We start from the raw sequence: 23,928 nt of genomic DNA on the forward strand, positions 1-23,928 counted from the left end.
GGATGTGAAAAGAACTATCTGAAATCAGTGTAAAATTGTATTAATTTGGTGTATTGGATCTGGCTTCGTTTTGCCACAGCTGCCCTCCCAGTGCTGTGCTTTGTGTTGGTAGCTGGAAAGGTGTTGATAACACATCAGTGTTTTGTCTACTGCTGAGCAGAGCTGGCACAGCATCAGTGCTGTCTCTCAACATTCCAGCCCCCATCAGTAGGCTGGGAGTGGGTAAGATCCTGGGAGGGAACAGAACTAGACCAGCTGACCCAAATTGACCAAAGGGATATTCCATACCATATGATGTCAACTCAGATATAAAAGCTAAGAAAAGGAGGAGGAGGAAGCAGGGGCATTAATGTTTGCCTTCTGGACCAACTGCTACATGTGCTGAAGCCTTGCTTCCCAGGAAGTGGCCAGACATCACTTGCTGTAGAAGAAAGAAGAGAATTAGAAGAATATAGTTGTTTTTTTTCTCTTTGTGCGCACACAAACTTTCACTTTTGCTTTAGTAAACTGACATATCTCAACCTATGAATCCTTTTCCATCTTATTTTCTCTTCCCTATGCAGCTGAGAAGGAGGTGTGATAAAGTGGCTTGGTGTGCAACTGGCATCCAGCCAAGGTCAGCCCACCACATCTGGTGATAAATATGTTGTCAAGTATGACTCCTAAGTGTTTCCTGATTTTGGTTGTTTAAAGTTTATATTTTCAGTAATAGAAGTTAGAGGAGACAGGAAATATATATGTCCATGTTTGCTTCTGTTTAATAATCCTTTAGTAATTGCTTTGTGCATGAGTGTGTCCTGAGGCAAGGAAAAACTAGTTAATTACTTTTCTGTTTCTCCAGTTATCTTTCCTCCTCATTTTTTCCATGGTTTTCATGGATTTTAAGTCTACCTGTTGGTGTGAGGGTGCAGGAATAATAAACAGAACAATTCCACTTCAAAAGCAGACACATGAAATGTGTATATTATGCCTTTTTAAAGTTAGCTTCTGCTGCTGAAGTTCCTTGTATGTGGAATTGCTGGAGGTGCATTTTTAATTCATCAACACTATTCTTAGGGAATTAATTTATTATTGTTATTTTGAAAAAATTTTGTGCTTTAGTAACCAACTATTAATGAGATATCAGAAATTCAGTCTCGCTAAAATCTGCTAAAAGTTTATGATTGCTTGAATAAGGAATAGAAGCTACATATATTAGAAATCAAAGTAAAAGACCCAGGACCAGACCTGTCCTCTAGGGATTCATATGGTTAAGTCCACCACTATCACCCCTGCAAAGGGGTGACACACAGCTTCAGTTCTGCCTGTAGCTCTGAAGTCCCAGGCTCAAGCACATTTGATAGCTGACTTCAGCAGGGAGCAGAGTTACTCAAATAAATATTCCATAAAGATTGTTTTGGAGATATTTGAAAGTACCTATTTACTTCCATAGCAAGTGCTGCATAGAGTTTAAATTTACAATTTGCATTAGAGTGAGGTCTATGGCTGTTTGACAAAAGGTTTGAATAATACTTTGCAAGTAAGCAAAGCAGGGATCCCTTTGCCCATGGTAAAAAGAACCTTGGTATCATAAATTCATCCACTGTCAATAAACTGGGGAATATATGCAAATTTAAGTAAGGTATTAGGAGCTTGGGCTAATACAGCATAACCAGGAGACTTTATTTTCATTCCTCCAGGTAATTAAATTTTGTTTGTTCAAATGTTGTTCTTAGGTATTCAGCATAAGTCCTGAAAACTCCATTGCCTCAACAGTCTTGCATATGAAATTACAAAGGAAAAATCATGTACCTCTCTGCAGAGCAGTAAGGGAAGAAGGCGAGAACATTAATGGTTAAGAATGATCAGCTTCACGTCAAGATGTGGTGGAAAAAAATGTTGCAACTCTCATATCTTAAGGAGAATTTCAGTTGCAAACAGTAACAATTCTGTGAAATATAATCAAAGCAAAGATATCTGTGCTTAAAACAGGTTTCTCAAATACAGTGAATCCCAACAATGAAGTTGTGCTGTTGCCATTTAGATTTTTGGATTTTATGCTGCTGAAGTCTAGTAGTCAAATTACTCCAGCTTGTTCCTTTACCATGTATTTAGCAAAATTAGTAAATAAGGTGAAGAATTAGATAACCCAAGAGAAAAAGTATGCAAATCCAGCTAAGGAGTAAGAAGTAGAAGCTAAGAATCTTAGATTTGCCAGAATTGTGGTAAGAACAGGAAAGAAGTTCTGCAATCTCAGATCATAAAATGATAGAGAGAGCATTGGACTAGAGGAACTTGCCATTGGTTTGGTAACTGAATAGCTCTGATGCTGGTTACACACCTCATAAACTGTTGTCTTGTGAAACAGTTCATGGTCTCTTATGAAGGCAAAAATATTGCATGGGAAGTCCTAACTAAAACTATCAAGGGGTAACTCTTTAGTTAACCAAATGGTATCTTATCACCTTTGTAATCTCACTTTTTTTTCTATTGCTATTTAGTTGAAAAATGCTTAATCCTTAAATTTTACAAGAACTTTGGGAGACTTTCTCATTTCTGAAACTGATTGTACTAAATGCAGAATAAATAATTCTTTGAGCCATCTTTCTTCATTTTGAAAGAACCCGTAACAGCATCCATATTTAATAAATCACCAGACCAGAACTCTCCACTCTTCATCCATCAGATTGTAAGCAATAGAGTGATTTACCCCCCATCCATAAATCCAGACTTTGGAAAACATTAGAAGACTTTCAGCATGCCACCTGTTATTCCACAGCATCTCAGTGAGATGGAGCTGTTACATAAAACCTTTACAGAGTGAGATTTGCAGATGGATTTCTCTAGTTCGGTTAATGATCTTTCCATCTGTATCATCCCTGTAAGTTTTTAATTTCCAGCTGATCAGGAGATGCAGTCACTTAATGAAACCCCAGGGTCTATATAGCACAGAAAGACATAATTTATATGATGTTTCTCAGTAAAAAAAGCACAGTTAATTCTGGTTTCCAGAAACCAAAATTATAAGTGTAAACAAAAAAAAATTTACTCCTTTAGTCATAATCAAGATTGTTTTTTTGCTAATTGAAGAAAGAGAATAAGCTTGCTAATTGAAAAAGAGAAGGAGCATTGTTTTAAAGTACATTGTCTAACAGTTGGTCTTTTGAAAACATTTTAATTCATATTTGCAAAAATCATAATAAGGTCTCCTTGGGTCTTTTTGTTGACCCAAGGGCAGCCCTTACATCCCTCACATACTTCATGTTGGTTTTACTAAAAAGAATAACTTTGACCAGGAGCTGAGAGTCGAGAAAGACTGCACAACAAAAGGTGAGTCAGGGAAGGAGAAAGCAACTGTTTTTCCTGAACTGAATTTATCTCGTTTACTGTAGGTACAGGTACATTGGAAATATGAGTGATAATAGAGAAAATCAAATCTATGTTCAAGGGAATTTATTGAAAAATAGCATGGCTAAAGTGTTTGACTACTAATGGGCATTGTATGATATGGATAGTTATAATTTGTGACAGGAATACTTATGAAACTGATAAATGGTAAAGTAAAAGCATGATGCAGGGATGGAGTTGTGGAAACAGAGAAACTTGCAGATAAGGGAACCTCTCATGATCAGGGCAAGGAAACAGGTACAGGTTGCATGCAGGGGAAACCACCACTACACTACAAGATGAAGAAGCCATGTCAAGCAAAAAGCAATTATGTGACTGGATCTTAAAATTAGTGAGACAGGAGATAAAAAAAAGTACAAGAGCACCACAGAAAACAGCAAGAGGTCAGAGGGAGAGAATAACAAAGAAAAAAGTGCAGCTCTCTTGGGGTGGAGGGAAAAGCCCAGCTAGTGGAGAATTTTGTTGGATTGGATCAGGGCTTTATGTGTTCTTTCATGATATATATGCTTATGTACTGACCAGGTTGCTCTAAGGCTCTAGTAGCTCCCTGTCACCATTCACAGGGAGACTTCCATACATTACTGATTTTGGTCTGGAGAGAATTTATCTTCTGTTCTATAGATATATTTGACCTATCCCTTAGTTCTAGTTTATTTACATGTTTTACCTGATAACACTTCATTAATGACACTGTTATTAAAGACAGCAGTGATGATTAAGTATACATGGGAGCATTGCAGCATACCAAAGAGGGAGAAGAGATGAAAACAGGATATATGACTCTGTCTCCTATTTTTCGATGGGTGGCAGTGTTAGCACAGAAATTATTTTTTCACTGCTTAAAACCTGGCTATGAGATCCACAGGCGGTTTGCTTAGATGTCATTCTGATTTTCTTAGTGGAAGAATTTCAGATTACACTATGTCCAAAGTATGTATTCCCTACATGAGTGTGGAAAGCTCGATGTGTCTTTCCCACCCAAGCAGTAAAATCCTAAGCTTCAAATGCAATTATGCACCACTAGGAAAATTAAAAAATGTGCATGAAAGTATGTTAAACCATGATTGATTTAGAATATTTAGACAAAATACTGTGTAATGTCCTTAAAGTTGCATTAGGCTTGGTAAATGGTATAATTTGGAATTGGACTATGATTTCTGACAGAATTTACTACTGAAAGCAAAAAGTTATTAATATACCACAGCAGGGTACATCAAAGCAAACAGGCTGATTTCATTGCTGCTTTAATGTCACTGATTTATGTCTGAGGGGCATTTAGCCCCCTAGACATGAGATAGGCTCAGTGTGCATGGCTATGACGTGGACCACACTGCAGGGCAGTGGAGGAGAGGGCGAGGGACAGGAGACCTGTGCCAGGCAGGCCTAGGAATCTGCTCCAGGCTTCCCCCCAGGCTTTGGTTGTGTTTTTCTCTGTTACATTTAAACTTGCTGCTCATGCCTCAGCTGGTTTAACCTTTAGCTGACCTAGTTATTGAACCAGGGCAGCTGGTAGCATCTGAGGAAGTCAATATTTCTCCTTTGTTGCTTGCCTTTTACCGAGGAGCAGACACACAGACACTGGTGTGAAGCTGAGCAGCACAGAGGGGAGCCTGCACTGGTCCTGTATACACCAGGACCCTTGAAGCTTCTTGTGTCCCTGCCCCTGATGCACAACCACCATCAGCCTCTGAGGGCAAATGCATGCCAAAAAAAAAGAAGGGAGAGTGAGCTAGTGCAGTGCAGGTACTGATGGTCTGGCTGCCTTCTGTCTAGGAGCCTCCTCTGCCTTGATACACGTGCTACTGAGAGGGAGTGACACAGAGATGTTCAGCAACAGGAAAATTCCTGTGCAACTCTACATCACAGCTTCAAGGAGCATGGACAAAGTTTTATTCCAAAGGTAAGTGTTCAAATTACCTTGAATTTTATTCAAGGTAAGTGCAATGCTGCCACAGCACTGCGTGAGGAGCTGGGAGTCAGCACTGGCATGGTGGTGCTGGCACTGTGGTGGTGCAGTGAGCTGGTACAGGGCCCCAGGAGGGAGCAGTGGGTGGCAAATGCTGTATGGAAACTCCTAAACAAACTGGTGAGGCTGAGGTTTGTGGTGAAGGCTGTAATTAAAGCTATTTATAATAAGAGAAGTATAAACAAAAGGTAACTTGCTAATTTAAATGACCCAGTTATACGTTTTGACCCTGAAGACACTAAAGACTTTGGGGCTGCCTTGACTTAGTGGCTTACAGCAGTGTTTTGCTGGTATTATGTATGACCTGCACGTCAGTGCAGTAGTGTTTTGTAATTGAGGTCCTGTCTGCATATTCCTGCTCTGAAGTACAGTCCCTCTTGTGTAAGTGTACGGTTCCTCCTGAATGTTGGGATTTTTTTTGGCACAATTTGAACAGCACAACTTCCCAAGGTATCTGACCTTGCACAAGCATTGCTCTGTGCTGGTCCACTTTCTGTTTAGTTATACCCTGCTATAGAACTGAATTGTCATATACATCATTGAGGAACTCACTCCAACAGTCTTTACAGGCTGTAAGTTGCTCCTTCAGTTATTTATGAATCTTTCCCAACCCCAGCTGATATTTCAGTATTTCAGCTCAGGCTCTGTCTCACTGTGGCTCTCTCCAGCCATGTAGTATTACAGGGAACAACACTTGCCCTTGGGAATTTGAACAAAATCAATCCTGATACTGTAAGGACTGTGTATGTTTGGCAAAGACCTACACATTAGCACCTGAACCCTGTCTTTTTCTACTCGTGCAGCCAGTCCTGCTTTTTAACTGGTATAAAACTTTTCTTTTTTTAATCTCATTGATTATGGCTGTACAATGGAACCAAGGCACACTGCTTTATTGTGTCAGCGAGTGTCTCATTTTTCTAAGAAGAGAATTTGTGGCTCCTGGAAAATATAGGTCTTTCAGCAGACTGAGGCTGAGCTTGCTGACACTCTGTTTATGTCCGTATTCTGCTTGTTGCCAGCTTGGGACAGAAAAGAAATACAAGCAAAGTTGTTCAACACAGACAAGGGTTCACTGTGCCCTGTCCTTTCCACTGGACAAACTTTGGAAAGGCTATGAGAGGTAGTAAGCTAATATTAAAATGCAGCAAGAATTAAAGCCAGCCATTGAAATGAACAAGAACGTACCTCTGTGTTGCTGAACACATGGGAAAAAAAAGAGCAATTAGTTAATGTTTCAGTAGTAGAGAGGAGTGCAAGACAGAGAAAGGTAAAATCTCTAAATCAACTATATTTATGAACATTGTTTGTGCTCCATTTATGGTGTTCAGCTTCTTAAGCAATAAGTTTAGCTGAAGGAAATATTTGTGCTAAAGTGCATATAAAAGAAAAGGAATGGAAAATACATTTTAAAAATGTCAGTGGTTATGTATGCTCTAAGGAAGCTACTACGATGTGGTGCCACAGTAAAACAGCAACTAATCAACACCTCTTAAGCTGCTAATATGAAATCTTTACAGCAAATTGTTCTTCCTGGGGATTTGCACTTCAGTAATTATGTGGTGAAATTTAGCAAAAGCTTTCACTATCAGATAAACTCAAGCCAAATTTGTAGACGGAAGTATGCACAAGTCAAGTTTTTATCTTTTCAGAAAGATGTAATGAGGTGTAAACATCCATAAAACATATTTGACTTCAAAATCCTTTGAGCTAAAGCTCTGCAAAGTCAAAGGCAGTTAGCTACCTGGTCCAGAGGGCACCTAACACCATGTAATCCCTGTATCTCAGCTCAGATGTAGCCAGAGCAGTATTTCTATCCAGGTACAGATTAGGTGATTCTTGGTTAATGTACATTTATGATTAGAATTTGACCATTTAGAAATGCAAATATAGCTGCTGACAGTGGGAAATAGCAAGAGAAGGAGGGCTAAAAATATCAGCAGAATCAAGCTGCAGCCTGGAGTGACTGGATAAGAGAGCATGATGAGGGCTTTCCTTGGGATGTGCTTTCCTGGAGATGTACTTTGGTCCTGCCTGATTACAGGTAAAAATTGGAAAACTATTGCAATTCCTGGAACTTCATTCCTCCCCTGAGACCATTATCTTGTGCCCCAGATAGCTCCTGAGCTATCTTCCTGCAATTCATATTGATTCAGGTGCTTTTTGTTCAGCTAGGAGGAAGAACAAGGCTTATCCACCCAGCCTACAACAACTGATTCTGTCGGTCCTTTTGCTGCTGAGGTAAATTTGTATTGATAAACATTTGCAAATGCCTTCTTACAAACTCCCACAGCAATTCTACTAATAGCTGATGGCTGTCAGAATGGCATCAACAGTTAATTCTGCTGAGGACCAAAATGTTTTAATCTAATGCATGTTCTTTTTTGGCTGTAATATGAGTGTATGTAAGAGGAATGCAGTGAGTGGGCCATTCTGGTCAGAACACCTGATCAAGTGTTTCTTCTCAGGTTAAAATATAAGAACTATAATTTTTTCTTACAAAAGAAGGAAAAAAAAGAAGCCATGAAGAATGATGAAGATGCTCCTCTTAATCTAGCAATTTTGTGCATAAGGTTTTTATATTTTCATATACGATGGAATTGTCTAAATAAGATACTTGAATTAATTGTTATATTAGATTTAGTTAAACATTTCCCTGTTTATTGGAGATTTCTATGACTGTGGAGCAGTAACTAAGTTTCTTCCAAGTCCCATCAGTTCCATGGTAATAATGGAGTAGATCAAAAGTGCAAAAGATTGCTTTGCTTTAAAAGTTTACATATGCAACTTGCAAATGAGTTTTGGTGCAAGACTAAGAATTTATTCCATAAATTTAAAGTCTGTAGAAGGCTGGAAAGAATTCACAGGAATCATTTCCTTACAAGTCATATTCACTTCCTCTATCACCACTGAAAAGGCACAGGGTTCCCAGCAGCACTGCTATGGGGAGTGATCTCGAGGCAGGTGGGGAGGGCCAGGGTGTTGCCAGAGGGGCTGCAGGTCCTGTTCCCAGTGACATGTGACTTGTCATGAACTGGCACCTCAGCCACAGCATACGTGGAGAAACAAAGCATATTTGCTAGTACCTGTTTTCTGAGTCTTTGCTTACTGCCAAATATTTTCCAGTGGGTTATGGAGAGACCACATCACAGAGAGGTGCTGCTTCCTAACTCTCACCCACCCATCATCTAAATTAGGTGTTTTATAAATGTTTAATCACCCAAGTGTCAAAGCCTTTCTCTGCCCAGTCATGCTCTCTGGTTATGGAACCCTAAAATGATGGGAATCACAGACTGAGGTTTGTGTGGAGTTAGAAGTGGATGGACAAATTCGGAATCAAGCCTCCTCCATAATGAGAGACTGATAAATCACGTCTGCTTTCCTCTACAATGCAAAGAGGAAAAAAAGCGAAGGGGTGACCTAATTTAGTCATTGAGATGAATGGTGTGATAGAAGAGTGTTCCTAAAAACGCACATAAAATGTAAATCCTTTTTTCCTGTGAGTGCCTGGGCAGCAGTTGACTTCTGTGACTCACTTAAGAGAAATTCCATGGGAAAAAGGTTAGGCTTTCTCTGGGATGAAAAGAACGAGAGTAAATGATATAAACGGTGATTGTAAAGCAAATCCCTGCCTTATATCCCATCTACACTATATGAAAAGCAAACTCAGACAGTAAAATTTTAATTGCTGCAGTAGGTTCCCTGTCTTTGAGAGGTGAACAGCACAGACTCCCAAAAACAGAGCTCAGCTTTAAAGGCCAGCCTGGGAATGTTGATCCTTTTCAGAAGAGAAAAGAAGTGCATCTTGTCAGAGGCTTTTGGCATGCCCACTGAAAACCGTGGACATTTAACCAGTAGCTTTTTCCTCACTCCAGTTGGTTGCTGGTTTGATATGGAATAACCTATAGTGGAGTCACAGCCAAAACATCTTCCCCAACTGGCTTCAGGGAGAAGCAGCCAGAGTGGAAAGAGTGTGTGGATGGCCTACGTGCAGTTCAGTTCCAATGCACAGCGTTTGTTTATAGAAACTTATATTCAGCTACACCATCAGCTGTCTCAAACAGTCCTAGAGCACAGGGAGAATAAAAAGCTGAAATTAGGTTTGAGAACTCGAGGATTGTTTATAGCAATTCAACAGAACAATTGCATATTGATATACAGCAATCTGGGCTGCTTTTGAGCAGCCAAAGGAAGATATGAAGAGCAGGATTAAATGGCCTACTCTTACTAAAACAACAAGAATCTTCATTCTCTCTGATACTGATTTGGAAAAAGACACATGAGGTATCAAGGACAGAAAGAGGCTGCCACTGAGATTTTGCAGAATCCTGGCTTTAGTGGCATATGAGTTTTCTTGAATTTCTCTGATTTAAAGGGGAATTTTTTCTGCCTTTAAATTGTCTTTGTTTTGCTTTGGAAATTGTGTCATAGTTCTTTCTCTGGCTTTGGTAGCTACTTGGAGCATGGTCCAATTTAAAGATTATATTTTGTTGTGGAAGCAAGTGGTTTCTATTCTTTATATGGGAAAGCTGGGGATGTTATCACTATTACCTCTTGGGGGGTGAACCTTAAAACTGAGTAACGTGAATAGCCTGTGGCAATAATAATACCTCACAACGGCTTTATATAGTGATTTGAGGAGTCCTGATGGCTCAGTAAATATTTAATAACAGTCTCAACATCATCATTCAGATTGCCAGCCTCACACTATCCCAGGTGGTGCTCAGTAGGTTTTTGCAGGCTGTCACCACAATGCTGAGCACAATGTGTCTGACACTCTTCTGGAGTCAAACAATACCATATTTACTAAACTGGTAGCAATCATAAAATCAAATTAATAATAATCTACTAGGATTACTTCATGTTTCCTGCTGAGGAAAAATGTTTACTAAATATTTTTTCCTCCAAAAAACTTCCAAAGATGGTTATAATAGGGATGTGTTATTTAGGAAGGCAAGGTTGAAAAATAAAAATATTGCCTAATTGCCTTGCCTTGGGATGAGAAACCAGTAACATTTGTAGGAGTCCCTGGTTTCCTGCACACAATACAATTTCAAAATTACTTTCATGGACACTATTTTGAGAACTGGAAACCATGGCTTTTATGTTATCTGGCAACTTGAAATCTTTTGTATGGCACTAACCTTCAGGGGCCTGATCCAACAACTGCCTGGATCTGCATTCAGTGTAGGTATAAACACTCCAACTGGAGTATAAAAGTACATGCAAAGTGGTCTGATTCTTCCTTCTCATGAACCAACAACTTCAAAAGCATCTTGGTAAAAAATGAAGGCCATGGGACTGGAAACGCTGTGCTTGTGGCTGAATCCGGTCACCAAGAGGCTGGAAAAGTGTGCTGATGTTTCTGAGCACTGTTCCAGGTTGGAGCAGACTGGTGAACTTAGAGACAGTTGAGTCATCTCCACACAGAGGGGGCAGGACAAACAATTATACACAAAAGAGAGTTAAAGATAGTCACATGTCCCTGTCACGAAACACAGAGAATGAAATATGTATGGACCTGCAGAGCTTTTATACTGAGACTGGGCTAATGCAGTTCTAGATACATTTCATGAACATATTGCAGCAAAAAAAAAAAAGTGAACAGGAAGCATCTTGAAAACAAGGATACATGAAAGGGAAATGATATGACAATGGCTGGTGTAAAGGTTATTTTTTTCTTTATAATTTGTATGAAATATCTCTGGTTAGAAACATTTTAGTAGCTTAACACAAATGTTTATGTAGCTTTTCCAAGCAGAGTAACAAGAGTAGTATTACTGATTTTTTTTTTTCCTGAATCATGTGTACAAGTCCCACTCTGTGAATCTGAATGCAAGGAATACTGATATTCCCCACTACATGTGGGGAGCATTACAGCTGAGCACAGCGAATTCTGCAGGCCTTATTTCAGAAGAATTCTAAATACTAGCATGCAGAATATAAGCACAATGAGACAGCCACATTAGTAAGACTTTGTGTATGTAAGAATTTTGCAGAGGTGATAATTTGCTACATAGCTGCCTGCCAGAGTCAGACATAGGGGCTAAAAGTTTTTCCTTATTTCATTCTGGCTATATCAAAAAACACTGTTAATGTGTAAATACCTCAAAGGCAAGTATATCCTTACATTGGTACAGGGATACAAGGAAAAGGGAGTTGTATCCACCCCTTTTCTTTGCTATGACAACAGGATGGATTTTACCTGGAGATTTACTGGTAGTGTCCTGGGGATGTGTGCTCTGTGCCTACCAAGTTTCCAGCCTCCTTTAGGCACTCTGGAATAGAGGCTGCCTGCATGGTTTATCTGAGGATACTATTAGGTTGAATGTTGTAATTTTCATTCTTCTAAACCCTACAGAAGTGATTTTGGCTGCAGGAAAATATACTACACATATCCTCTTGATGGAGGGGGAAAAGACTGAGGAAGAGGAAAAAGCTGAAGAAGACAGAGACCCAGGCTTGCTAGCGTGTGTTATTTAGTCTATGTGCCATCTTGGGCCACTTTGTTAATTCTGTTTGGGATTTTATAAACAGCCACTCACAGTGCTGGAGCACTACAGGGCTACCTGTGACTCCTGCTATTTATCCATCACAGTTTCTCCCCAGTCTGGAGGAGGTTGCTGCCTCCTTCCAATATGTAAAGCAAGTTTGTTTAGTTTACTTTAAACAGGAAGGAATTTCATTCCATCACATTCCCTAATGTAGACTCAATCTGTATGTTGCCTTGAACAGCACAGGCTTTGGATTATCTGGAAGTGAAGCAGCCAGATCACCCTCCTAAAGCCCAGACTACAGGAGCAAGATGTACTGCCAATGTCAGGTTTTGCCAACCTTGACACGTCATTAGAATTATTTTAGTTACAGACTTCATCTTCCTGAGCATCCAAACTAAATAAGCACAATTGCAGTCTCTGAGAAATTATTTCAGAGATTCAAAGTAGCCATCCTCCTGGCTTCTGTTGAGTGATGTGCTAAAAATAATTAAATTTCAAAATCTTTTGAGAAGAGTCCTCTTGAGGATCTGTTGGAAGTTCTTAATTTATTGTCATTCCGTTGACAGCTGATAGGTAAGTTGTTTTGAATGCAGAGTGGATAACATTCATCAAAACTATGTTGCTATTCAAAGTTTGCCTCTTCTATGCCCCTTTCCATGTAAGCTGAGAACAGTCAAGCTCCCAGTCTCAAAAAAAAGGGATGTGTGCTTTTGCTCACTGGCCTGAAAAATACAATTGAGAAGAAGCATCCAGTGAACTGGATGTATTTCCCTTTCACAGCCTGTAACCTAAAACTTTTTCATTGCTTCAGTAACTCCTTGCCATTTTAGTGTTAAAAGTCTGAATTTGTTTTGCTCTCACACTTGCCCTATCCGTGACTGAGTGAAGTGATTAAGTCCACAAGTGTGGGTTAACAGTTGTGAATGCTTCTCTGCAAAGAAAGTTTTCTGATAGTGATGTGAACCTAACCTCCCTTCATATCCCCTTTTATCAAAATAAATTATGTACACACACAATGCAAGATGGGAGAAGAGGATGAGGAAAAAACCCTCAAAGGTATAAAGCTCCTAAATTTTTCTAAGTTTGAAAGCACATTCTCCTGCTGATTCAGTCATGAGATTTTCTTGCTTGATTGCTTATGCCAAGGACACTGCTCAAAACCTCAGCTTCCCTGGTAACTGTATTTAGCTGTTCATTTAAAGATGCTATTTTTACTTTCCACACCTTGTTTTTATTGGCCACCACCTTTTTTTCCCTATAAAGGTTTTTTTTGTCAGGAGGCAAAATAGTTAGGTATTGCAAAGCCATATAGTATTTTGACCAATGACTAAACTAGGTTCTGTGGTTCTTAGCTTTTCCTCACCTTTCCTGTGGTTGCTCTTTCACACACTGCCTGCTGAAAAGTGGGAGCTGAAAGGCTCTGTGCAAGGGGACTTTGCAGCAGCAAAATAATGGTCAGTCCACCTCCTTTCTTTCTCTCTTGAATCCAGTGCTCCAGAAATGCTGCCAGAAGTTGTTTTGGGGCCATCTGGGATTCTTCATTTAGATCATACAGTAAGTATGAAATAAGACTAATTTAATGGCAACGTTGTTATAAATCAAACTAAATTACTAAAAAAACTACCTGTCAAAATTAGGTTTTGTCAGACAGCAGTTTCTGTTTACCTTATACAAGTCAGCTGGAGAGAATGAGATCATTGTGGACAGACAGAACAGACACAAAACTCCCAGAGCAGAGGCAGGAAAAGAAACTTGGACCAAAACCATTCCAGTAACAGAGAATATGGAATCTGATGTCTTCCCGTAGGGGAATACTTGTGGGACATGCTTCTCTGCTCCAGCGGTTTTCCCAAATTGCCACTGTAGAACTCTCCATTAGTCTTCTGAAATCACAAAAAAAGTAGGCTTTAGGTCAACTATTGTAAAACACATACTGACCCCCCCTCCTCTGTCGATCCTACACGTGTGACACACTCTGGCCTGTTCAATACCACAGGCGTGTTTGGAGGAACACTTTTACATTACGATCGTTTGTTGACAGACACAAAACTTCAAGTGCCTCCCAGCTTCATAAAATTTCTTAAAGGCATTTTTCTCCTAGTTTCTATGAATCCCACAGTTAATGTTTAAAATTATTTTTTTTTGCCAGTTTTCTTGAATGTCAGTTCATTTTCTGTTATATTCTTTTCTACATCCCAAAATAACAAAAGCAACACTTTACATTAGTCATTATGATTAATTGTGCATTTCAACACCTCTCATTTGAGAATCTGGGAAACATTTTATAGTTTATTGGGTGATGGGAGCAAAATCTTTACAAGATCAACTGTGATCACCTTAGTCTGCAGGATTTAATTCTTGGTTTCTTTGCCTATATAAATAACATAAACATGAATGCAATGAAAGTGAAAAATGGAGATCAGATATTTGTGTCCACCAGAAGCAGTGACAGAGGTCTAATGCATCTGGCTTAAGGCCAGGTGAGCAGGATTTCTTCTCTTATGCTGCTCATTGACTTCTGTAGCACAGGATAGGCCCTTGAGGCTGGAGCAATCATGTCATAATGCCAAAGGATGGACCACAGACAAAAACTTAGCACGGCTTTTCATGAGCACTCGTGTCTTCTTGCTCCCATCTCAGTACAGGAATGTAACTCTCCTTGTAATTTCAAAGCCACTCGCTCAATCTTTTTGAGTAATTATGGGATGACAGCCGATTATACCCTGAAAATGCTTGCTAACACTATTAATCTTTTGCTCATATGGGCTGTTTATAGCTATAATTATAAATGAGTGAATAAAATGAAGTAATTTCTGATTGGTTGATTTGGGAAAGAAATTATGACTGTGGCCCACAGGGTTCACTCAGTGCTCGATAGCACAAGGTGCTGAGCCTCCACTGAAATCAGGGGGGCTCAGCATCCCTGAGGAGCACTCGGCACATCTTGGCAATGGGCTGGATCACACCCACAATAACAAGACTGAGGCAGGAACTCAAAGAAATGTTCTTATTGAAGTTGGGGATAAATTAAAGGGAGGCAACCAAAGAGAAACTATTTTCAGACAGCAAGTCTAGAATTTCAGTAACATTTAGCCTGATTCTTTGGAAATAAATTGTCTATGGAAGATATCTTACTAGGGTTTGAGTACTTAAGAGGCCCTTATTACAGGCTCTTATACACATAAGTCAAGCAATGTGATGCACATTTTAGTGCCATATTATTGCCAGATGGACTTTCACATTCATATTAATGTTTTTGTGAAAAAAGAAAAACCAAAATTAATTCTAGTTAAATTCTACTGTTTCATTGGCTTGTGGTCAAATTCAAACAACTTCAGGCATCTAAATGAAATATATCTGAAGAAGGTTGACTGAAAAGCAATTTTTAAATTTTTTATTACTTTAGAATGTCAGTTTCTATTGCTATTATATTATACTGCTGCTGGGGAATTGTTGACAATTACTTCTGTCATGTGGCTTTCCACAGACCAATCTTGTTATTTTTCTTTTGTTTTAATTGCTATATAACAAACAATTTCAGTGTTATAAGATTAGGGAAGGAAGTTCATGTGACCAACACTTCTCCATAGTAGCCTTTATTGAAAAGGTATTCTAGTTGGTCTCCAGAATAAAAGAATAGCTTTAGAGGCCTAGATGCAAGATGAGGTGAGTTCAAGGACAGGCAAAGCACAGTAGGAGCAGAGACTGTGTTTTATAAAGACAGTGAAATGAAGAGTAGTCAGAGGATGTGAAAAAGGTCCATAAGAAGTGTCTGTGGTTCAGAAGGCAGCTTCCTGTGACAGGGCTTCCCTCCCTTTGACTGCGTAACTCTCTCTGGTAACTCTCTCTGTTTCCATTCCATGTGACACCATCTGTATGCATTTTGAAATAAAATTGGTGGTGGTTTGGGGAAGATGGAAGTTGCCAACCCCGTGATAATTTCCTACAGACAACCAAGAAAGAGACCTGTGGATAGAAAGATACAGACAGGGAGTTGCCATGACCATAAAAGAACTCTCTAAACATCTGAGAAAGGGGCACTGAAGGAATTGAGATTAGAAACAATTCAGGAAGCTGTTGTCATCTGCAGAGGTCCTGTTAAATTTTGCCCAAACGCCTGCCAGCTGAATCCTAGATATTAATGCTGATCTGTTGAAAATGCACAGGGTCTGAAAAAAAATAATTAAAAATTTGGCAACTAATTATAAGGTTAGAAAATCACTTTTCACAGTTACTTTCAGAAGTGAGGACTTCTTGCAAAACTGTTCTTGTTTTCCTCACTACTGCTGTAGTTTTAGGACAAGAAAACTCCTTCGGCTTCCATGTTCAGAGCCCCACAGCTAAAACCCTCTCCTCTCCTCCATGCCTACTTAACCAAACTGATTAATTTCTTAGAATCATGAAGAAATGGTCTTGTTGCAAAGGAGAAGGAAAAAGGCTTGATAAAGTTAAAAGTCAGAAGAACAAACAGTGACAAGAGCAAGAAAGTGACCCTGTTTTTTGGGACATGTGTAGGAATTGTTTCTGCAGTTAACCTCTGTAGCATAACACATATATTTGCACTTTACATTACACACTGCTTATGTTATTCTTAAAAATTATTTTGGTTTGAGCATAAGTTCCTACTTAGCAGTTCAGAGATTTAAAGGATGAGTTGCTATAACAGTAATACAGTATTGAAGCAACAGCATCAGGAGAGCTGAAGACACTGCTAACTACCAGCTGCCAGTTCATGCCTTGAAGTTGGTATTTGTGGACAAAAGTAACATTTCTAACCCAAGTGTCTGTGAAGGCAGGGCGAGACAGAGCCCTTGGGCACTGCACAGCTGGTGGAGCTCTGTTCTGGAGTTTCACAAACATTTTCCCTTCCATCAGCCAATGTCCGAGTGAAGCCTCTGGGGGGAGGGAGATGTCTTGACCACATCTGTCACTTTGAAAGAGTGTTTTGGGTAGCTTTCAGCTCTGTTTTCTCTCTGGGGACAAAGCTTGCATTTTCTAAGAACAGTCAAAAATGAAACTAGCCTTCAAGAGACTAAGGAAAATGACAAGAAAATGTATAAGTTTCTAGTCCAAGTCTGGGCTTGCCCTTACAGGTACGAGCTGTGTTTATATCACAATTCTCTCAACCCATTTTCCTCATACATTAGAAATCTTTCTTTTCCAGTGATTTCCTTTCCTTTCATTGTTGCATGTTCACAGAGTTCTTTCACCAATGTTTTCATTCTTCCCTGCTACTGTTTACGTGTGCATTTTGATAACAAAATGCCTCATGGGATCTCTCATGTTGGTTTCCACCTAATAGTGCTGTTTCAGGACCTGTGTGTTTTCTCTGGTGAAACAAGCTGCATATGACAGAGGTGAGGTGCCAGACTGATCTCTCAGAGCACTGTGTATGTACGTGACAGTCAGCTGCTGATTTTACTCTCAATTCTCAAAGCCAAAGCTTCATCTGCTTCCCGTCCCACCCATGGGAGCCATGACATCATCTCCATGGTATTCTGAAATGTTACCCAACGGTCCTGTCTTTTTCCTCTCAGACTTTAGTGATGAAATCAGTCATTTCTTTCAGGGATGATGGTATTAAGTGTGTTCTACATGTCTTTTCTGATTTAATCTCTTCTCAATGTGTTTTTACTTTTTTTCAGCTTTGTAATTACATGTTCTTTATATCTCTCAGTACAAGTGTTACGATTAAGCTGTTCTGGATCTGAGGTGAGGTTTGATCTGTTGAGGACCTCTTTTGAAATGCTTGTTTAAACTGTTTTCTACCTTAAAACTATAGCTGTCCTATATTATTTTTTCCATCATTGTTTTTCATTAGCAAAATTTCTTGAACTTATTTAAAAAACACAAACAAACCAAAGATTTAGTAGCATCCCACCATGGACATGTGCATAAATGTGGTCATACTGTTTACACTTAAAAGGTACTTGTTCTCTGGTGAATCTCTGTGTGCCTGTCAGAGGTGGCAGGAGAAAGTATGTCATGAGTAATTGCCCAAGAATTGGAGGATCTTTTTTGTTTCTCCATAGTTTGCAGCTGCGCCGTCATCAATTGCATGATAACATTTTCAGTTCCCAGCTCCTGCTTTCATGGGCCTCTATGTTGTAGGAGCTCCTTCAGACCAAAGACCCAGTCTTTTTCTTCGGTTGGCTTTGCCTCCTTCCCTGCTGTGTGTGCTGCCTGATCGAGAAAGAATGAGCTCTCCCAATTAAACGTAAAAGTATCTGGGCACATAATGCAGGCTCTGACTTTTGCCCTGGGTTCCAAAGAAAAGCACACAGTTCTTACAGCTGCAGTAGCCTAGGTCAAGTTTTCCCTTCTTTCACCCTTTTTTCTTTTCTCTGTGGCTCCAGGAAAGCACATCTGTTAAGCCCATAGACACATTTAGGATAAAAAATGAGGTGTCTTTGATGATTATATAGGTGGATCTCACATACATGACTGTTGCTTTCACCACTAATTTTTGGTTTGGATTATGCCTTTGGTCCTCAAATAATTTTTCCAAAGTGTAAATCCATACTGATTCCAATAGGCTGACATCTGCTTTAATAATTTTACATGACTTTTAAAGATTTATGGCAGTTTTTTTGAATATACTTTGTATCATAATAAGAAAAAGAGTGGAGTGGGTCAGTACACCACCTTTACCATGGCTGTGCTTGCCTTCAGTGACTTTTTTGGGCGTTTCTTTAATGTTAAAAGTGTAATCGTCTTACTTGTTAAGCTTAGGCAAATGACCTGTGTCCTTATGGAAAGTTGAATGCTGAGCTGATGGAGTGTTTGACAGGTATGTCTTCCACAAGCAGAGGGGATGAGCAGCGCTGTCCCGATGCCATCAGGGCGCACGTGCGAAAGGGTCGCGTTGTTTCTGTTGGCTCATGGAGCAGCAGCTTCAGGTGCTCACAGTCGCCCGAACAAAATTAAATTTTCAGAAATAGGTTTATGGGGACATAACAGCCAATAAAAGCACTGAGCAACTGTCTAGAGGGGCAGGCGAATGTAATTGCCCACATGGCCAGCACTGGCCCCGCACCCGGCTGGTACCGACGCGGGGACACAGCGCGGGCCGAGCCGGGTCTCGCCGGTCCCGCGCCCCGCCAGCCCGGCCCGCTCCGCTCCATCCCTGCGGCTCCCGCACCTCCGGCGGCGGGGCCGAGGCGGGGCTTGGCCGCTCGCCCCTCCCCGGCGGCGGCAGCAGCAGCACCGTGCGCCGCCAGCGGCTCCTGTTGCGCCGCCGGTGCCCTCGGAGCCCCGGCCCTCCCACCGCCGTATAAAGCCCGGGGCGGGCGGCAGCGCCCTTCGCTCCTGCCCGCTGCGGAGGAGGAGGAGCAGCAGCGGTACCGCGCCGCGGCGGCCCCCAGGCACCGCTTTCCCCTCTGGTTTTCCACGCCCGCCCCTCTCCCCCCGCTGTCGGGGGCTGGTGGCGCGGGCAGGCCGGCGGGTGCGGAGGGGGAAGATGGCGTGGAGCGGCGCCCGGTGGCCGCGCCTCCTCCTGCCGCCGCTGCTGCTGCTGCTGGCCCTGGCGCTGCGGGCGGCGGCGGAGCGGCGCCCCGGCCCCGCAGGTGAGCTCGGTGCGGTGCGGGGGTTGGGATGCGATGGCGGTGCCCCGCGGGCGGCGGGGATGCGCCGGCGGCTTTGTGCCTTCCGGATCGGTAACATCTGGCAGGGAGGGAAAGCCCTCCCGCCTCAGTGGAGGCTGGGACCCGCCGCTTTCCCGGGTTATTTATTTGTTTCCCCCCGCCCCGCACGGTAACGCGCCGCTCGGGGCGGCGGAGCGGCTCGGCCGTGCGGGAGTGGCGGCGGCGCCGGCCGGGGCAGCGCTCCCCAGGTTGCTGACAAGAGGAACCACTCGGCTTGAAAGTGCCTTAACCCACCCAGGGGGTCATAGATGCATGATCACCCTTGGGAGAAAAGAAAAGGAAAAGGATTCCTTAAAGGGAATTGAGTCTCTTAGGCTTTTGCCTTGCCCGCCTCCCCCCTTTTCTTCTCTCTCCCTGAGACAAGGTGTTGATGAACATGTTTTTTCCAGGCTGGGGAAAGCAATAGCGTCAGTCTCTGTGTCTCTAAACTGTAGCAACTGCTGATGAAGTTTCCTACTTCGTGCAAAAGTCAGCTGGAGACTCACTCCAGTGCCTGCCTTGCCTTTCACTTGTGTTCTCTAGCAGCTTTAACTTTAAGGAACCAGAAGGTAGAAGAAAATTTTATCTTCAGCATGTAAAATAAGGGAATGTAGGCAGGAAATTCCCTCAGAGAGAGGTGTCCAAGCACATGTATGTCTATCAATATGCCAAAACATGTTTTTTGCTCTAATACTTTTTGAGAGTCCGTAGTTCTGATTTCTATTCTAAGCGTACAAAGGTATTTCATCCCACTAGATTATTACCACATGATATCCAAAATAGTTTCATTTCTTGGCTTGTTTTACTCAAGTGTAATCAAGTTATTTTTAATATCTGGCTTAATTTTCTAGTGTGCATAAGGAGGCTGCTTTATTTGAGAAGCAAGTTTTGTCAGCAAGTTCTTTGATATGAAAACTGATGACTTGGTTGAGAACTAGTGAAAAGTTAAAACAGTTAAAAAGAATGGTGTTGACGGATAGCAGACTCCACTCAATGAACTTCTCATTTCCACTTTTCTTGGTACTTTGCTACTTTTGGTCATTCAGAGGATTTATCTGAAGGCTGTGGTGTGGATGCTGTCTGTCAGAGGGGTGTGAGCATTACCATTCAGCCTTTGCTGCCCCTCGGAGGTGCACCCCACAGGAACAGTTTTGAGCAAAAAGTTGAGCTTCTGTACCTGTTTTCAGGGCAGTGACTGCAAGTTGAGCACCTTTGGAAATCAGTTATTGCAAACACAGTTATGTTTTCACGAACATATCTATTCAAATAATGCTTTTTTAAACTATGCCCTTGAAATGTGGGATCTCAGGCTGATATAAACTAGTAGCTGGCATGGTAAGGATTTTTCTTTAATCCTGCTGCTTTTCAAATCTGTGAAAAGCAGAGTGCATAGTCCAGACAGCTCCGTATGATTCAGCAACCCAAAAATAGACTGCTATGTCTATATCAATAGTAAAAATGACGCTACACAAATTACAGTGCAAGAAAGCACTGATAAGTTTATATATAGGTGTTCACACAGGAAGACCTTAATTCCTTTTAGTTTAAACATGAATAACCTGAACTGTAGAAATCTGTGCAGGGCTGAAACCACTCTGTGAGTAGTTTCTTGACCCCAGACACTTCCTGCTGTGTTACGTGTTTTTATTCCAGTTTTAACCCTTAAATGTTTTCCCTGTGCTGTATGGCCTGAAGAGAGGCAGACCTTATGGTGCCTCTAGTTCTAGAAATCTGTTTTTCAATTTCTAGTCTCTTGATACTTTGTACAGTTTGGTGTAAAACAGCAGGCGAAGACACAATTTGCATGTCGATTTTTAACACAGCCCATTCATATTGCTTACTTGAGACAAAGCTCTAACAAGAGTGTCTGAAACTGACTGCCAAGCTGCATCTTCATAAGACTTTATTCAAAAAGTCTTTGGAAAGAGCTGCCTGTTGCACAGCACTGGTTACAGTGAGAGTCAGTGTGGCCCTGTGGCAAACAGTGTTTGCAGAAATCTGTCCTGCGCTCCTTCCTTGGCCACAGGTTTATATTTCAGGCAATTGCAGAGAAGAGCACTGTTGAGCTCTGAAACACTGGCCCCTGTGTGGTGAAGATGCAAAGTTTCTGTGTTAAAACACCAGTGTTGAAATATTTCCACTGCACCACACTTGCTGCATGCACATTGCTGATTGTGACACACAGAAAGACAGTGGAAATGACATTTATCATTGCCTGAGAGGCAGACACTGCTCTTGGCAGCAGATGCAGATGATGTTCTCACCTAAAATGTTTTGTCAGTCAGCTGTTTGCATGGGAAATGAGTTTGCTGCCTTTGAGTCTGTTCCCCAGAGCAGCTGTGGGGACTGGGCTGGAGCACGGCCGTGTTGAGGTGTTGGGGCCCAGGTTGCAGCAGCGGCAAATGGGCAGGTTTTGAGGTGGGTCCGTAGTGTCTGTGTGTGCTCCTGAAGTGGGAGGGGTGGGCTGGGGGGAACAGGGCTCCAGCAGCGTGGGTGGCTTTCCAGAGAAGCCTGGCCAGGAGGTGGGGCAGCACAGCTGGCTGCGGGAGCGCTCGGAGCCAGTGAGCTTTCCTCCACCTCGGCATCCATCAGCTGCTGGTCACAAATGCTTCAAGCAGTAACTGCTGGCTGGCCTAGCTCTGTGAGGACTCACTTGAAGATACAGCACGTACTGTTGCCATTTGTGTTGACTTTTTTGGGGTCAGTCAAAATAGTATCTATGAGTGATAGCCATCGATAGACCTTCCCTTCTGGGTTGCTTGTGGTACCCAAACAAGAGATTTTGGTCATTCAGCCATCTTGACATACTTATTAGAAGTACTGACAGACTCAGCCTGCTTGGTGGAGGAGAGATCATAAATACAGCACTCTATGCCTGCCTCCATCTACCTGCCCAATCTTCAGTGTCTTACTTCTTTGCTGGTGCTACTTCTGTCTTCTCTTGTCACCACAGTACCTAAAACTGCTGCATAAACCTGTATTGTGGAAAAACGTCCTCTGGGTCTCTTGGGGCTGTGCCCTTTTTGTGGGGACTGTATGAAAAAGCTGCCACCTCCCCTTAGAGGTGAATGGTAAAAGCAGAGATTGATGAGCCCAGAACTGACCCTGCAGGAGACAGCACTTGGGTTGCCTGTGTCTGGGACACCGTCATACATTTAGCATCAGTGTGCTCCACTTCAAATAGAAGTATCTATTTCAAAAGATACCTTTAGCCTACAGCTTTGAAATCAATAGTGACTGACAAATGTAAGTGTGTAGTGAGGGGTGTGAGTATTTGGAAATAAGATAAAAGTAAGAAAATTTGGCTGTGGAGGTGCAAACCAGCAAAGTTGTTCTTTCATCACCTCTTTTTCCCGTGAAAATACTCATCCTTGAAAACACCCAAAGTTTGCAGTCTGAGTTCTGTGTAGCACTTGTTTTAGAGGCTGCACAATGCCAGTATCTGTGGCAAAAGAAAATGTAGACATTTTTGTTCAGGCTTTTCTTTCTTTCTGTAGGTAGAGGGAATAATGAGGCTGTGGAAGTAGACCACAGAGATGGATGTGACATTGTTTCTCTCTGTGATATACAGTGGAATTACTGCAACTTTGACTGTAAAATGCATTTTTAATTAAAGCAAGAAAAAGTAAAACAGTTGTGACCTTTATCATCAGCATTAGATGCTGTAAACTGTACTGTAAAGGTACAGTGGAATGACTGCCGTGATTATCTGAGCCGGGGGTGTTTTGTGTGAAATGTGTCCCTGTCAGGGGTCTGAACTAATATTATGTTCGTGGCACATTCTGGAGGGTCATTATTTATGTGCAAGTTCTTGGCTTTTTCCCTCCTTTCTGCTTATTTAAGCAAAAGTGACTCAGTCTCTTCACAGGGAAGTGTTTAGGTTGAACTAACACTGTTATGTTGTGTAATCAGAAGCCGTATCTTTCCATTTGTGTAGAGCTACCAATCTGAATTACAAATTACTTGACATGCTGCTCAAGTGAATTTCCTTGTCATGAAGAATAAGTATGGTTGCAATAAGGGCATTTTTGTTTTTATTTATGTTGTTAGGGGTTTTTATAGTTTTTGAGTCACCAGTTGCAAACAAGTTTGAAAGTGAAGAATGTTTTTGATCTTTCTTAATTTAAACATGAGCAGGGTTCTCTCAAGCACAAAACACAGCTTGACCAAACAGATAAGACACAATCCTGCTACTAATGTGTGGGAGTGTTGTAGCTCTAGAGAATAAACAACACTTAATTATCAAGGAATACATGCTTGCAAGCACAGCCTGACACCACAAGTGGCTTTAGGATTAATAGAACTGCTCCTGGAGTATTTCCTTAAGGTGAATTCAGTTTTAAAAATATGGATGGTACTGGTCATGAGGAGACTAAATATGTAAAGATGCTGTTTCATCTCAGATGTCTGTTTTCCAGGGGCTAGAATTTGCTTACAATTTGTAGTAGAAGTAAAACAA

The 23,928-nt window shown here is 41.4% G+C and overlaps 1 protein-coding gene across 3 annotated transcripts in view; it reads left to right on the plus strand.

Moving 5' to 3' along the window:
• The first annotated feature begins 5,187 nt into the window (after positions 1 to 5,187).
• PLOD2 (procollagen-lysine,2-oxoglutarate 5-dioxygenase 2) overlaps positions 5,188 to 23,928 on the plus strand; it is a 65,089-nt gene continuing 46,348 nt past the window's right edge. Inside the window, exon 1 of one of the 3 annotated variants that reach the window (XM_051781351.1) lies at positions 5,188 to 5,287. Coding sequence is in view for 2 of the 3 variants with exons in the window: in XM_051781349.1 (XP_051637309.1) it covers positions 19,307 to 19,412 (106 nt within the window). In the remaining variant the exon portion in view is untranslated. Of the gene's footprint in view, positions 5,288 to 19,074; positions 19,413 to 23,928 lie in introns of those variants that run through there. The other 2 variants (XM_051781349.1, XM_051781350.1) reach the window with 2 other exon arrangements.

The sequence above is a fragment of the Manacus candei genome, unplaced genomic scaffold (assembly GCF_025592945.1).
Source record: "Manacus candei isolate 608988 ecotype Guabito, Panama unplaced genomic scaffold, ASM2559294v1 h1tg000015l, whole genome shotgun sequence".
In the NCBI taxonomy this organism is placed as follows: domain Eukaryota; kingdom Metazoa; phylum Chordata; class Aves; order Passeriformes; family Pipridae; genus Manacus; species Manacus candei.